Below are 12,603 nucleotides of genomic sequence, written 5' to 3' on the forward strand. Positions count from 1 at the left end.
ATAATCAATTATTTCTACTGGACTTAGGCCCAATTGTACTTTTTTTCTTTTAAATCTAATATTGAATAAAAAATAGAGAAACTCAGAGGAGAACTAATGTGAATGTTCTTCAGGGGAATTATTAATGATAACTTCACTCCATAAATACAAACACTACTCAGCTTACAAATTTCATTTTTTAAAAATTTACTGCTATTGTGTGAGTTTTTAAACAACATTGTACTTTAATTGAATGGATATACCCTAGTTTTGTTGTGTTACCAAACAAAGACTTTTAGGATGTATTTTATATTATAAACATGATAATGTTTTTTTCATATTGAAAATACCAAGATATTTCCTGATTAGAACAATAATTTATACAATACAACGTAAAACCCAAAATTAAATTATTACAAAAATCTGTGTATTCCATAGGTATTGTTTAATCAATGAATGTTTTTACTATAGTTAGTAACAATGTTAATAAATAGATAGAAAGATAGATATTTGAGATACAGTGGACTTTCTCCTAAATCTTCTAGGTTAAGAACACTGTGAAAATTAAATCCCTATTATATTTACAAGTTAACTTCTCAAACTTTCTTAGCAGTCTCTCTTTGCTATTATCCTTCCCCTGAGTGTGTTAATTCATCATTCTTTTTCTGTCAGCTGTCTGAACCTTTAGTTGAAGGTTTCCAAAATGCCTGAAGGGTGCAGTGTCAGCTGCAGATACCTGAGTCAATGTGGTAATATCAGTTGATTTCATCCTGGGCAATATACATACACACACACTTGCACACAGTACACCTTGTAGAGGCACTTGGCACATTTCAAAATATAATCTTTGTTATTGTGTTAAGTGCCTTGAAGCAACACAGAGTTTTTATAATAATTTTTTGCTCCTCAATTATTTGTTTTTATTCTAAAAGTTTTGGGAAGAGATATTCTCCAAGAGTTGCACTAAAAAAACCTTAATCCTCATAATATTTGAATAAATCACTAAGCAATCTAGCCTCTGCATTGTTCCACTTTTAAATGCACTTCAGTATATGAAGAAGCTGAACGTACTTATTTGGAAAACATAATTATTGGATTGGTAGAGTTATACATACTATATATACACATGATTAATTTAAAAGTTATGTTAAAAAGCTAACTCCAATTTCTTTATGGAATAAAAAGAAAGAAAGATGGTAGTTAGAATAAGGCACAGATATTGAATCTAAAGTAATTCAAGATCCACAGGCAAGTTTAATTCTGTTAGTATCTCTACCCTGCCAGATTAACTATTTTGTCTCTTCCCTCAGATTTCCTTTGGTAATTCCATAATCTATTAAATAAATAGTTAGTAAAATTGGATAAATATTGGCATGACAAGTGAGGCTTCCTCTAGGACCCAAGAATCATAGGTCCTTTTTGTTCTATTTGATGTCAATTTTCATGACAAGAAATATTAGACATTACATTAGCATTTCTTATAGTTCAGTCATCCAGCTATATAAGTAATTCTTTTTAGAAACTATTATTTGGACAAATATTTGAGGAACATTTGGGCAAATATTTGGATAGTAAGTTTCATGGTTGTATCTACTACTGAGTGAAGTATTACTTCTTTTTATAGATTCAGGATCATATACTCACTAACTGAAGTATACAAAGCTTGGGACTCAAACCCACATTTATCTTGATTAAATATGACATATAATATATTTAGTTATATATTTGGAGACCTGAATTTCCTATCTCATATATTTCAAAGCATAATCATGTCAGTATCTCAGACAATATGTAGAATGTACCTCTCTGGTAGATCCATTATTAGCAGAATTTATTGGATCAGAGTATATTGAAGGATGAAGAGGCCACCTTTAAACTACCAGCAAAAGGAATGCTCAGAAAGTGGGTTTAGGTTTCCAAATCTAGCAAGCATCTAGGTAGCAAACACACACAGCAGGATCTGAGGTAGAATGTACCATGGAACACAGAGCAAAGTAGACTGGAAACATTCTGAACACAGGAAACCAAAACCAAAAAAGAAAATCAAGATTAAGAATATGGAAAAGTAGATCCAGTGCTTATATAGAACTCAAGGTCAGGGGAAATAACTAAAAGGCCATGATTCAGGCTTTCATTCCAGCACATGTGATACTAGAGAAGAAAATATATAGAAGAGTATACTTGAGTATCTTACTTTTTTTTTTTTCTTCCATTCTTACTGGCTAGTATTTTCTACTTTACTAATTCTGGCTTACATGTTTATTATTACAAGTTATGTCCATCTTTTCCTTTGAGGAGTTCTGATCTACAATGTCATAGTAAAGAATACCTTTTCTGTAATCTCCAATGCAAAATGGTTTACCAGAAGAATCTAACTTGTTTAAAAATTATTCCCATGAACAATATTTTATCAGCCTTTAGTTGTAATGTGCTTGTATATATGTATACACATTTTATATGAACCTGTATTCATATAAATTCATAGATGTATAGCTTCACAAACATGTCTTACAATTGTGAGCCATTATATATATTCAGATATTATTGCATTTTTCTTTGATAATAAAATTTTGTATCATAAAGCTGAGGAAATAGCCTTTAATGTCATAAAAACAGTATTTTAATTCATTCTTAAATTATATTCAATATTATATTTGAGAATTCTTTTATAAAATTATTTTAATTTAAGCAAGGTTTATAACTCACTTTTTTAAAAAGTATATTGCTATTTTTTTTCTTTGCAGATACTTCTATAATTTTTTTTCTCAAGATCATATAACCCTGTATCAGATAGCAACAGAGCTTGAGCAATAACAGCAGAAGACATCTTAGATTAATATAAGTGAATAGTTTTTGCAATTTTTATAGTTTCTCTATTTTGCACCCATTTTGACAGGGAACAATTTTGGGTTCAATGTGGGGTGCCCTAGAGGTGCCCTAGAGTTATTTTAACAAATTCAGTTTGCTTTGCTTTTCATGTAAGAACAGCTTTTCCTCTTAGTTTTTGAGGTAGAAACTATTTATTACATAAAATATTTTTAAAAGCTTACTCTTTATATAACTTTTCATTATAGAATCACAGAATTTTAAATCTAGAGACCACAGAGATAATCTATTCCAGTGTTTCTCTTGGCTTATAAAGTAAAAAAGAAAATTCTATCTACCACTCATGTCTATTCTTGTTTTACTTCATGAATATAGTGATTCTTGCCTGCTTTCTCCACTCCTTCTTTAGGTCAACAGTGGAGGATTTAACTGGTTTACTTGTTTGTAGTACATTCTGAATTACAAAACACTGCAGTGGTTCAATTTCTTATTTTAAAGATAAAGAAACAAAAATACACAGCAGTTTAGCTAATTGCCCAAGAGCATACAAAAAATGTATTCACAGAGATAGATCTAGAATGCCCTAAGGGTTCATTAGTACAGGAAAGTTTCCTCCATTGACCTCTATTTTTTCCCCTATTATATTTTTCCCATTACCTTCATAATTTCTTGTTTGAAATTATGAAGGTAATAGGAAAACTATAATAGGGGAAAATATAATGGCTCATCTCTGTCCATTTTTCTTCAGTGCTTGTTATATGATTTTTATTTTATCTTCATTTGCTTTTAGTAACTTTTTACAATAATTTTTACAGTAACTTTTCTACATTTATGTACCAGATGCCAGAGTCCATATAAAAGCTAAATCAGTTATGTTATGCTCTGGCTTGAAATGATCCAATAATGTCCCAATTGCAATTGTAATCCCCAATATCCTGTGTGATTTTGACACTATGTACCAAGCAGTTGTATGCAATGAGAAAGAGTCAAAACTCGAGTTTCATACGGACTCCCTGGGTCAAAATCTTGTGTCTTTATTTACCATATAACATTGTGTGTTATTATACTGCTTTGTTGCACAATCACCTCTGCTGTAAAATGTGCATAATAATTATACCTGTTTCTTAGTCCAAAGGATTAAATGAGTTAATATTCACTAAGTGGTTAGAACAGTGCCTGGTACATAATGAATACTCAGTAAGTGTAAGCTGTTATTATAATTCCCTCTTGCCTATAACTAACCAGCCATACTCACTTTCTTTCTGTTTGAACATTCCTTGTTAGGCTTTTAATTAACTCTTTAAGATCTCACTCTCCATGCAACTTCTTACTTCCTATGCTTCTCATCTTCTTGACTTATGATTTTCAGTTTATATGTTAAATATTAATAGAGATCTTACCTGACTCCAACTATCACATCCTTTGATTTTCTGTTACAGCAATCGCTTCACTTTTGTCATGTAAAATTTTGGACCTGATGTTTCTGATTTTGGACCTGATTTTTGGACCTGATTTTTGAGCTCCTTTACATTGTACATTCTTAAGAATGATGAAACTGTCTATAGTAATTCCTACTCATCATAGTAGCTTAAGAGTAGCTACTCAACAGAGTTTGAAAGGCATATAGTAATAGACCCTCAAAACTACTGTGGAATTAGTTTATTATTAGTATTTTTAAAAAATATTTTTTTCTTTTCTTCTAAATAATTTGACTTAACAGTCCTCAATTTATTAGATATTACTGTGTATCTCTGAAAAAATATAAGTAGAAAGTTGAGTAATTTTTTGACAGTTTAAGAATCAAGGAGACGATACCTACCATAATTCTATTCCAGAAAAAGAAATATTTCCTCTTGTTATTTAGGCTGACTCCATCAACAGTTCTTTCTTTATATCAGTGTCGGGTGCCTCATTAAGTTTGACTTGCATAGAAATAAAGTAAAATGAGATTAAACTTCCTTTGAATCCAGTTGTATGTATCTTTCACAGTATATGTACAGAGAGACAAATAATACTTGTCCCTGGATCACGGGACCCTGGCAACAGTGAGCTGCATAGACTCCTGGGAGGGGAGGTGTGGATAGTGACCTGTGCTTGCACACAGACTTCTTGGTAGCTGCAGCAGCAGCCTCAGTGTTTCATTCCCATCTCTGCTGCCTGCACTGATAGCCACAGCTCACACACATCTCTGAAGCTCATTCAGGTGGTATTCTGAATCCCCTCTCATCTCACACCCTGAAACAATTGGTTTGCTTGCTCTCTTCTTTCTTTCTTTTTTATTTTTATTTCTCTTAATTTTTATATTAAAAAATATTTATGTTTTATTTTAATAACTTTATTTTAATAACTTTTTATTTATTTATTTTCTTTTTTTTCTCTCTTTTATTCTGAACCACATGGTTGATAGGTTCTTGGTGCTCTGGCAGATGTCAAGCCTGAGCCTCTTATGTGGGGGAGCAGATTTCAGGACTTTTGACAACCAAAGAGCTCCTGGCCCAAGTAATATCAGATGGCAAAAGCTCTCTCAGAGATATCCATCTCAACATTAAGACTCAACTCCACTCAATGACAGGCAACCTACAGTGCTGGAAATCCCTTAGCAAACAACTTGCAAGATAGGAACACCAGCCACCCATCAACAGAGAGGCTTCCTAAAATCATACTAAGTTCACAGATGTCCCAAAACACACCACAGGACGCAGTCTTGCCCACCAGAAAGACAAGAGCCATCCTCATCCATCAGAACACAAGCACCAGTCCCCACCACCAGGAGGCATACACAACCCACTGAACCACCCATACCCACCAGGGGCAGACGCAAAAACCAATGGGAAATAAGAACCTGAAACCTGAGAAAAGGAGACCCCAAACACAGTAAGTACAGCAAAATGAGAAATAGAGAAATACACAGCAGATGAAGAAGCAAGGTAAAAACCAACCAGACCAAAAATATGAAGAGGAAATAGACAGTCTACCTGAAAAAGAATTCAGAGTAATTATAGTAAAGATGATCTAAAATCTTGAAAATAGAATGGAGAAAATACAAGAAACATTTAACAAGGAATAAGAAGAACTAAAGAGCAAACAAACAATGAAGAACAGCACAATAAATGAAACTAACAATTCTCTAGAAGGAAACAATAGCAGAATAACTGAGGCAGAAGAATGGATAAGTGACTTGAAAGATAAAATAGTGGAAATAACTACTGCAGAGCAGAATAAAGAAAAAAAGAATGAAAAGAATTGAGGAAAGTGTCAGAGACAACTGGGGCTAATTTAAATACACTAACACTCGAATTATGAAGATTCAAGTAGAAGAGAAAAAGAAAGGGACTGAGAAAATATTTGAAAACATTATAGTTGAAAACTTCACAAATATGGGAAAGGAAATATTTAATCAAGTCTGGGAAGTACAGAGAATCCATACAGGATAAATCCAAGGAGAAAAACACCAAGACACATATTAATCAAACTATCAAAAATTAAATAGAAAGAAAAAATATTTAAAGCAGCAAGGGAAAACCAACAAACAACATACAAGGGAATCCCCATAAGGTTGAGAGCTGATTTCTCAGTAGAAACTCTGGAAGCTGAAAGGGACTGGCAGGACATATTTAAAGTGATGAAAGGGAAAAATCTAAGACCAACATTACTCTACCCAACAAGGATCTCATTCAGATTCAATGGAGAAATTAAAACCTTTACAGACAAGCAAAAGCTAAGAGAACACAGCACCACCAAACCAGCTTTACAACAAAGGCTAAAGGAAATTCTCTAGGTAGGAAACACAAGAGAAGGAAAAGACCTAAAAGAACAAACCCAAAACAATTAAGAAAATGGGAATAGGAACATACATATCAATAATTACCTTAAATGTAAGTGGATTAAATGCTCCAACCAAAACACACAGACTGGATGAATGGATACAAAAGCAAGACTGGTATATATGCTGTCTACAAGAGACCCACTTCAGATCTAGGTACACATACAGGCTGACAGTGAGGGGATGGAAAATGATATTACATGCAAATGGAAATCAAAAGAAAGCTGGAGTAACAACTGTCATATCAGACAAAATAGGCATTAAAGTAAAGACTATTATAAGGGACAAAGAAGGACACTACATAATGATCAAGGGATCAATCCAAGAAGATATAACAATTGTAAGTATTTATGCACCCAACATAGGAGCACCTCAATACATAAAACAAATTCTAACAGCCATAAAATGGGAAATCAACAGTACACAATAATAGTAGTGGACTTGAACACCTCACTTTCACCAATGGACAGATCATCCAAAATGAAAATAAATAAGGAAACACAAGCTTTAAATGACACATTAAACAAGAAGGACTTAATTGATATGTATCGGACATTCCATCCAAAAACAAGAGAATACACTTCTCAAGTGCTCATGGAACATTCTCCAGGATAGATCATAACTTGGGTCAAAAATCCAACCTTGATAAATTTAAGAAAATTGAAATTGTATGAAGTTTCTTTTCTGAGAATAATACTATGAGACTAGATATCAATTACAGGAAAAAAAACTGTAAAAATTACAAATACATGTTGGGTAAACAATATGCTATGAAAGAACCAAGAGATCACTGAAGAAATCAAAGAGGAGATCAAAAAATACCTAGAAACAAATAACAATGAAAACAGGATGACCCCAAATGTATGGGATGCAGCAAAAGCAGTTCAAAGAGGGAAGTTTATAGCAATACAATCCTACCTCAAGAAACAAGAAACATCTGAAATAAACAACCTAACCTTATGCCTAAAGCAATTAGAGAAAGAAGAACAAGAAAACCCCAAAATTAGCAGAAGGAAAGAAATCATACAAATTAGATCAGAAATAATGAAAAAACAATGAAGGAAATAATAGCAAATATCAAGAAAACTAAAAACAGGTTCTCTGAGAAGATAAACAAAATTGATAAACTATTAGCCAGACTCATCGAGAAAAAAAGGGATAAGACTCAAATCAATAGAATTAGAAAGGAAAAAGAAGTAACAACTTACACGGCAGAAATACAAAATATCATGAGAGATTACTACAAGCAACAATATATCAAGAAAATGGACAACCTGGAAGAAATGGACAAATTCTTATCAAAGCACAACCTTCTGAGACTGAACCAGGAAGACATAGAAAATATAAATGGACCAATCACAAACAGTGAAATTGAGACTGTGATTAAAAATCATCCAACAAACAAAATCACAGGAACAGACAGCTTCACAGGTGAATTCTATCAAACATTTAGAGAAGAGCTAATACCTATCCCTCTCATACTCTTCCAAAATATAGCAGAGGGAGGAACACTCACAAAATCATTCTATGAGGCCAGCATCACCCTGATACCAAAAGCAAAGATGTCACAAATAAAGAAACTTACAGGCCAATATCACTGATGAACATAGATGCAAAAATCCTCAACAGAACACTAGCAAACAGTGTCCAACAGCACATTAAAAAGATCATACACCATGATCAAGTGAAGTTTATCCCAGCAATTCAAGGATTGTTCAATATACACAAATCAATCAATGTGATAAACCATATTAACAAATTGAAGGAAAAAACCATATGATCATCTCAATAAATGCAGAAAAAGCTTTCAACAAAATTCAATGCCCAGTTATCATAACAAACCTCCAGAATGTAGGCATAGAGGGAACATACCTCAACGTAATAAAGGACATATATGACAAACCCAGAGGCAACATTGTTCTCAAAGGTGAAAAACCGAAACCATTTCCATTAAGACCAGGAACAAGACAAGGTTGCCCACTCTCGCCATTATTATTCAACATAGTTTTGGATGTTTTAGCCACAGCAATCAGAGAAGAAAAAGAAATAGAAGGAATCCAAACTGGAAAGAAGTAAAACTGTCACTCTTTGCAGATGATATGATAGTATTCATAGAGAATCTGAAGAGGCTACTAGAAAACTACTAGAGCTAATCAATGGATTTGGTAAAGTAACAGGATAAAAAATTAATGCACAGAAATCTCTTGCACTCCTGTACACTAATGATTAAAAATCTGAAAGAGAAATTAAGAAACATTCCCATTTACCATTGCAACAAAAAGAATAAAATACCTAGAAATAAACCTACCTAAGGAGACAAAACACATGTATGCAGAAAACTATAGGACACTGATGAAAGAAATTAATTAGATACAAACAGATGGAGAAATATACCATGTTCTTGGATTGGAAGTACCAACATAGTGAAAATGACTATATACGCAAAGCAATCTACAGATTCAGTGCAATCCCTATCAATCTGCCAATGGCTTTTTTCACAGAATTAGAACAAAATATTTCACACATTGTATGGAAACACAAAAGACCCCGAATAGCCAAAGAAATTTTGAGAAGAAATATGGAGCTGGAGGAATCAGGCTCCCTGATTTCAAACTGTACTACAAAGCTACAGTAATCAAGACAGTATGGTACTGGCACAAAAACAGAAATATAGATCAATGGAACAGGATAGATAGATCAGAGATTAACCCATGCACATATGGTCACTTTATCTTTGATAAAGGAGGCAATAATACACCATGGAAAAAGACAGTCTCTTCAAGAAGTGTTGCTGTGAAAACTGGACAACTACATGTTAAATAATGAAATTAGAACACTCCCTAACACCATACAAAAAAATAAGCTCAAAATGAAGTAAAGACCTAAATGTAAGCCCAGACACTATAAAACTCTTAGAGGAAAACATAGGCAGAAAACTCTATGATATAAATCACAGCAAGATCTTATTTGACCCACCTCCTAGAGAAATGGAAATAAAACCAAAAATAAACAAGTGGGACCTAATGAAACTTAAAAGCCTTTGCACAGCAAAGGAGACAATAAACCAGGTGAAGAGACAACCCTCAGAATGGGAGAAAATATTTGCAAATGAAGGAACTGACAAAGAATTAGTGTTCAAAATATACAAGCAGCTCCTGCAGCTCAATATCTAAAAACAAACAACCCAATCCAAAAATGGGCAGAAAACCAAAATAGACATTTCTCCAAAGGAGATATATAGATTGTCAATTAACACATGAAAGGATGCTCAACATCACTAACCATTAGAGGAATGCAAATCAAAACTACAATAAGGTATCATCTTACACTGGTCAGACTGACCATCGTCAAAAAATCTACAAACGATAAATGCTGGAGAGGGTGTGGAGGAAAGGGAACCCTCTTGCAGTGTTGGTGGGAATGTAAATTGATACAGCTACTATGGAGAACAGTATGGAGGTTCCTTAAAAAATTAAAAATAGAACTACCATATGACCCAGCAATCCCACTACTGGACATATACCCCGAGAAAACCATAATCCCAAAAGGGTCATGCACCACAATGTTCATTGCAGCTCTATTTACAATAGCCAGGGCATTGAAGCAACCTAAGTGTCCATCGACAGATGAATGGATAAAGAAGATGTGACACATATATACAATGGAATATTACTTAGCCATAAAAAGAAATGAAATTGAGTTATTTGTAGTGAGGTGGATGGACATAGAGACTGTCATACAGAGTGAAGTAAGTCAGAAAGAGAAAAACAAATACCGTATGCTAACACATATTTACGGAATATATATATATTCCCTGGTGACGCATATATATATATATATATATATGCGTCACCAGGGAAGCCCCAAAATATGTTTTTGATATAATTTTTTTGAACTTCCTCATAGAACTAAGAAAAAGATTCTGATTTTCACTTAGAGCAACTTTGAACCATTACTTAGCTATCACACAGACTACACAGGAATATGTGGCAATAGTACAGGGTATTATCTCTAGAAGGAGACAAAATGAGAAGAAAACAGTCAACCAAATCAGAAAAAAAAAGGCTAAAAGTGAAATATTGTTGCAAAGTGTGCATTTTTTGTAGTTCTTTGATTACCATTATTTAAAACAAAACCTAATGTATTGCATTTTTAATTGTATGCTTTCATAAACATACCACTTAAACTTAGAATAACCTGATACAATTCACTCCATACCTTATTTAGATATTAACTTGTTTACATATAATTTCTGTCAACTCTTGATAGGTGTATATTTTATGCGAGTATGGAATGTGCTTCTTCTGTACACTACTCTTATTCCTGCACCTAGATGTGTGCCTGGAAAAACAGCCAATCGTGGACATTAGTTAAATAAACAAATAAATTAGTATCCTTATGACTTGCTGTAGGCTGTTTAAATATCATGATTTATTTAGCTCTTTGTAGCATGATAAGTAAACATGCAAAATACATGTTTCAAGATTACCATCATTTAAAGATATAAAAGAAATCCAAACATTATGTCTTTAATAAAATGACCAAAATTTATACTATTAGAAATAAGACTTTTATTGATTCAGAAATGAGAACAGGTATTTGATTTAATATTCTTTTAGGTGCATACTTGTAAAATGAAGCTAAATGTATTAAGCTAGCAATATCATTAAAGCAAAGTTTCAAAATACTTTGTAATACCCTCATTTTAAAATCATTATGTGTTGCACAGGAGTTGGTGTACTATGGTGCTGCTTAATGGCATGAACTTTGGATCATTACAGACTTGCATTCAAATCCAAGTTCTGCCAATATTTATGTGACCTTGACAAAATTTAAATATTTAAAAGTTTTGGTTCCTTTCTCTATAAAATAAGGATAATTGTAATTGTAATATATAACTTCTGAGTAAAACATAAAAATATATAATGGTACATTATTATTATTATTGTTAACAAATTTTTTTTTTGCATTTTGTTATGTATTTATTAAAGACAATCATTTATAGTTTATAAAAAAATACTGCCCTGATATACACAAAAATGTCTTGATAATGGTAATTAGAAGCGGCACTCCCACCCCCCTTGTGTCCACACCAATATTCAATCTAGATTGGCTTAATCTTGAAGTGTAATCCAATAAGACTGAAGACCAAACACTTCAGGTCCTGGACAAGATAATAAAATACTCGTAAGCCTTCTGGATCCTTGGATTGATTGACATCAATAAGGGAACCAATTTTTGATGTTGTGAAAGAAATATGTTCATCTCCAATGACAATTTCAAGCTCCTGCCGGCCCACTCGGTCAGGAGGAGGCCACAGAGCATCATCCTCTTTGGTAATTTCACTGTCATCAATTATTCTCTTCAGTTCCTCCATCACACTTCTATGTACATAAGCCTCTTTTCTGATCATGACGTCATTTTTGTAATTGCTGTTGTTGGCATATCTCAATTTCCCTTTGTTGTTCCAGGGTCAACTGTCTTGGTTTCTGCCTGAAACATCCTATGCACTTTTTGGGTTTTCAGCCTCCTTGCTGTTAATGCTGTCCAAAATGCCTTCTTGACTCATCTGCCTAACCAACTCCTACACATTCCTAAAGACTCACACTCCCCTTCCCCGTGTCATCTTATACAGGAAGGCTTCTTTGACCCTTCAGCATAGGTTAGGTGCCTTCTTTCTGCTCCTAGAATCTTCTGTTTCTTTCTACCACAACACCCAATACACTGTCTTGCTATTGTTAACAAAACTTTCTCTACAATTGGGGCTTGTCAGTTCATCTTTGTGCCCCCATTTAGTGGAAGTTTTCTGTCATCTTTGACTCCTTTTCCTTCACCATACTGGCCACGCCCCAAATCCTATCAATTGGCAAAGTCCTTTTTGGTTCTGCCTCCAACAGTATCCTAAATCCTTCCCTCTACTTTTACTATCACTCTAGTCCCAACCAACATCCTTTTTGTCTTAACAACTGTAACCG

General features: G+C 33.5%; 1 protein-coding gene across 1 annotated transcript; it reads right to left on the reverse strand.

The window, feature by feature from the left end:
- Nucleotides 1-11,615: 11,615 nt before the first annotated feature.
- Nucleotides 11,616-12,081, reverse strand: LOC308604960 (protein mago nashi homolog). The gene has a single exon (XM_081214596.1). It carries the CDS (start codon nt 12,039-12,041, stop codon nt 11,733-11,735), a length of 309 nt encoding a protein of 102 aa, XP_081070722.1. The 5' UTR covers nt 12,042-12,081; the 3' UTR covers nt 11,616-11,732.
- Nucleotides 12,082-12,603: the final 522 nt, after the last annotated feature.

Source organism: Mesoplodon bidens (assembly GCF_964165515.1).
Source record: "Mesoplodon bidens genome assembly, chromosome: 17".
NCBI lineage: Eukaryota > Metazoa > Chordata > Mammalia > Artiodactyla > Ziphiidae > Mesoplodon > Mesoplodon bidens.

Bases quoted from the DNA above. Each gene is read 5' to 3' on its own strand.
- LOC308604960 (XM_081214596.1), bottom strand. From the start codon at position 12,041: ATGATCAGAAAAGAGGCTTATGTACATAGAAGTGTGATGGAGGAACTG.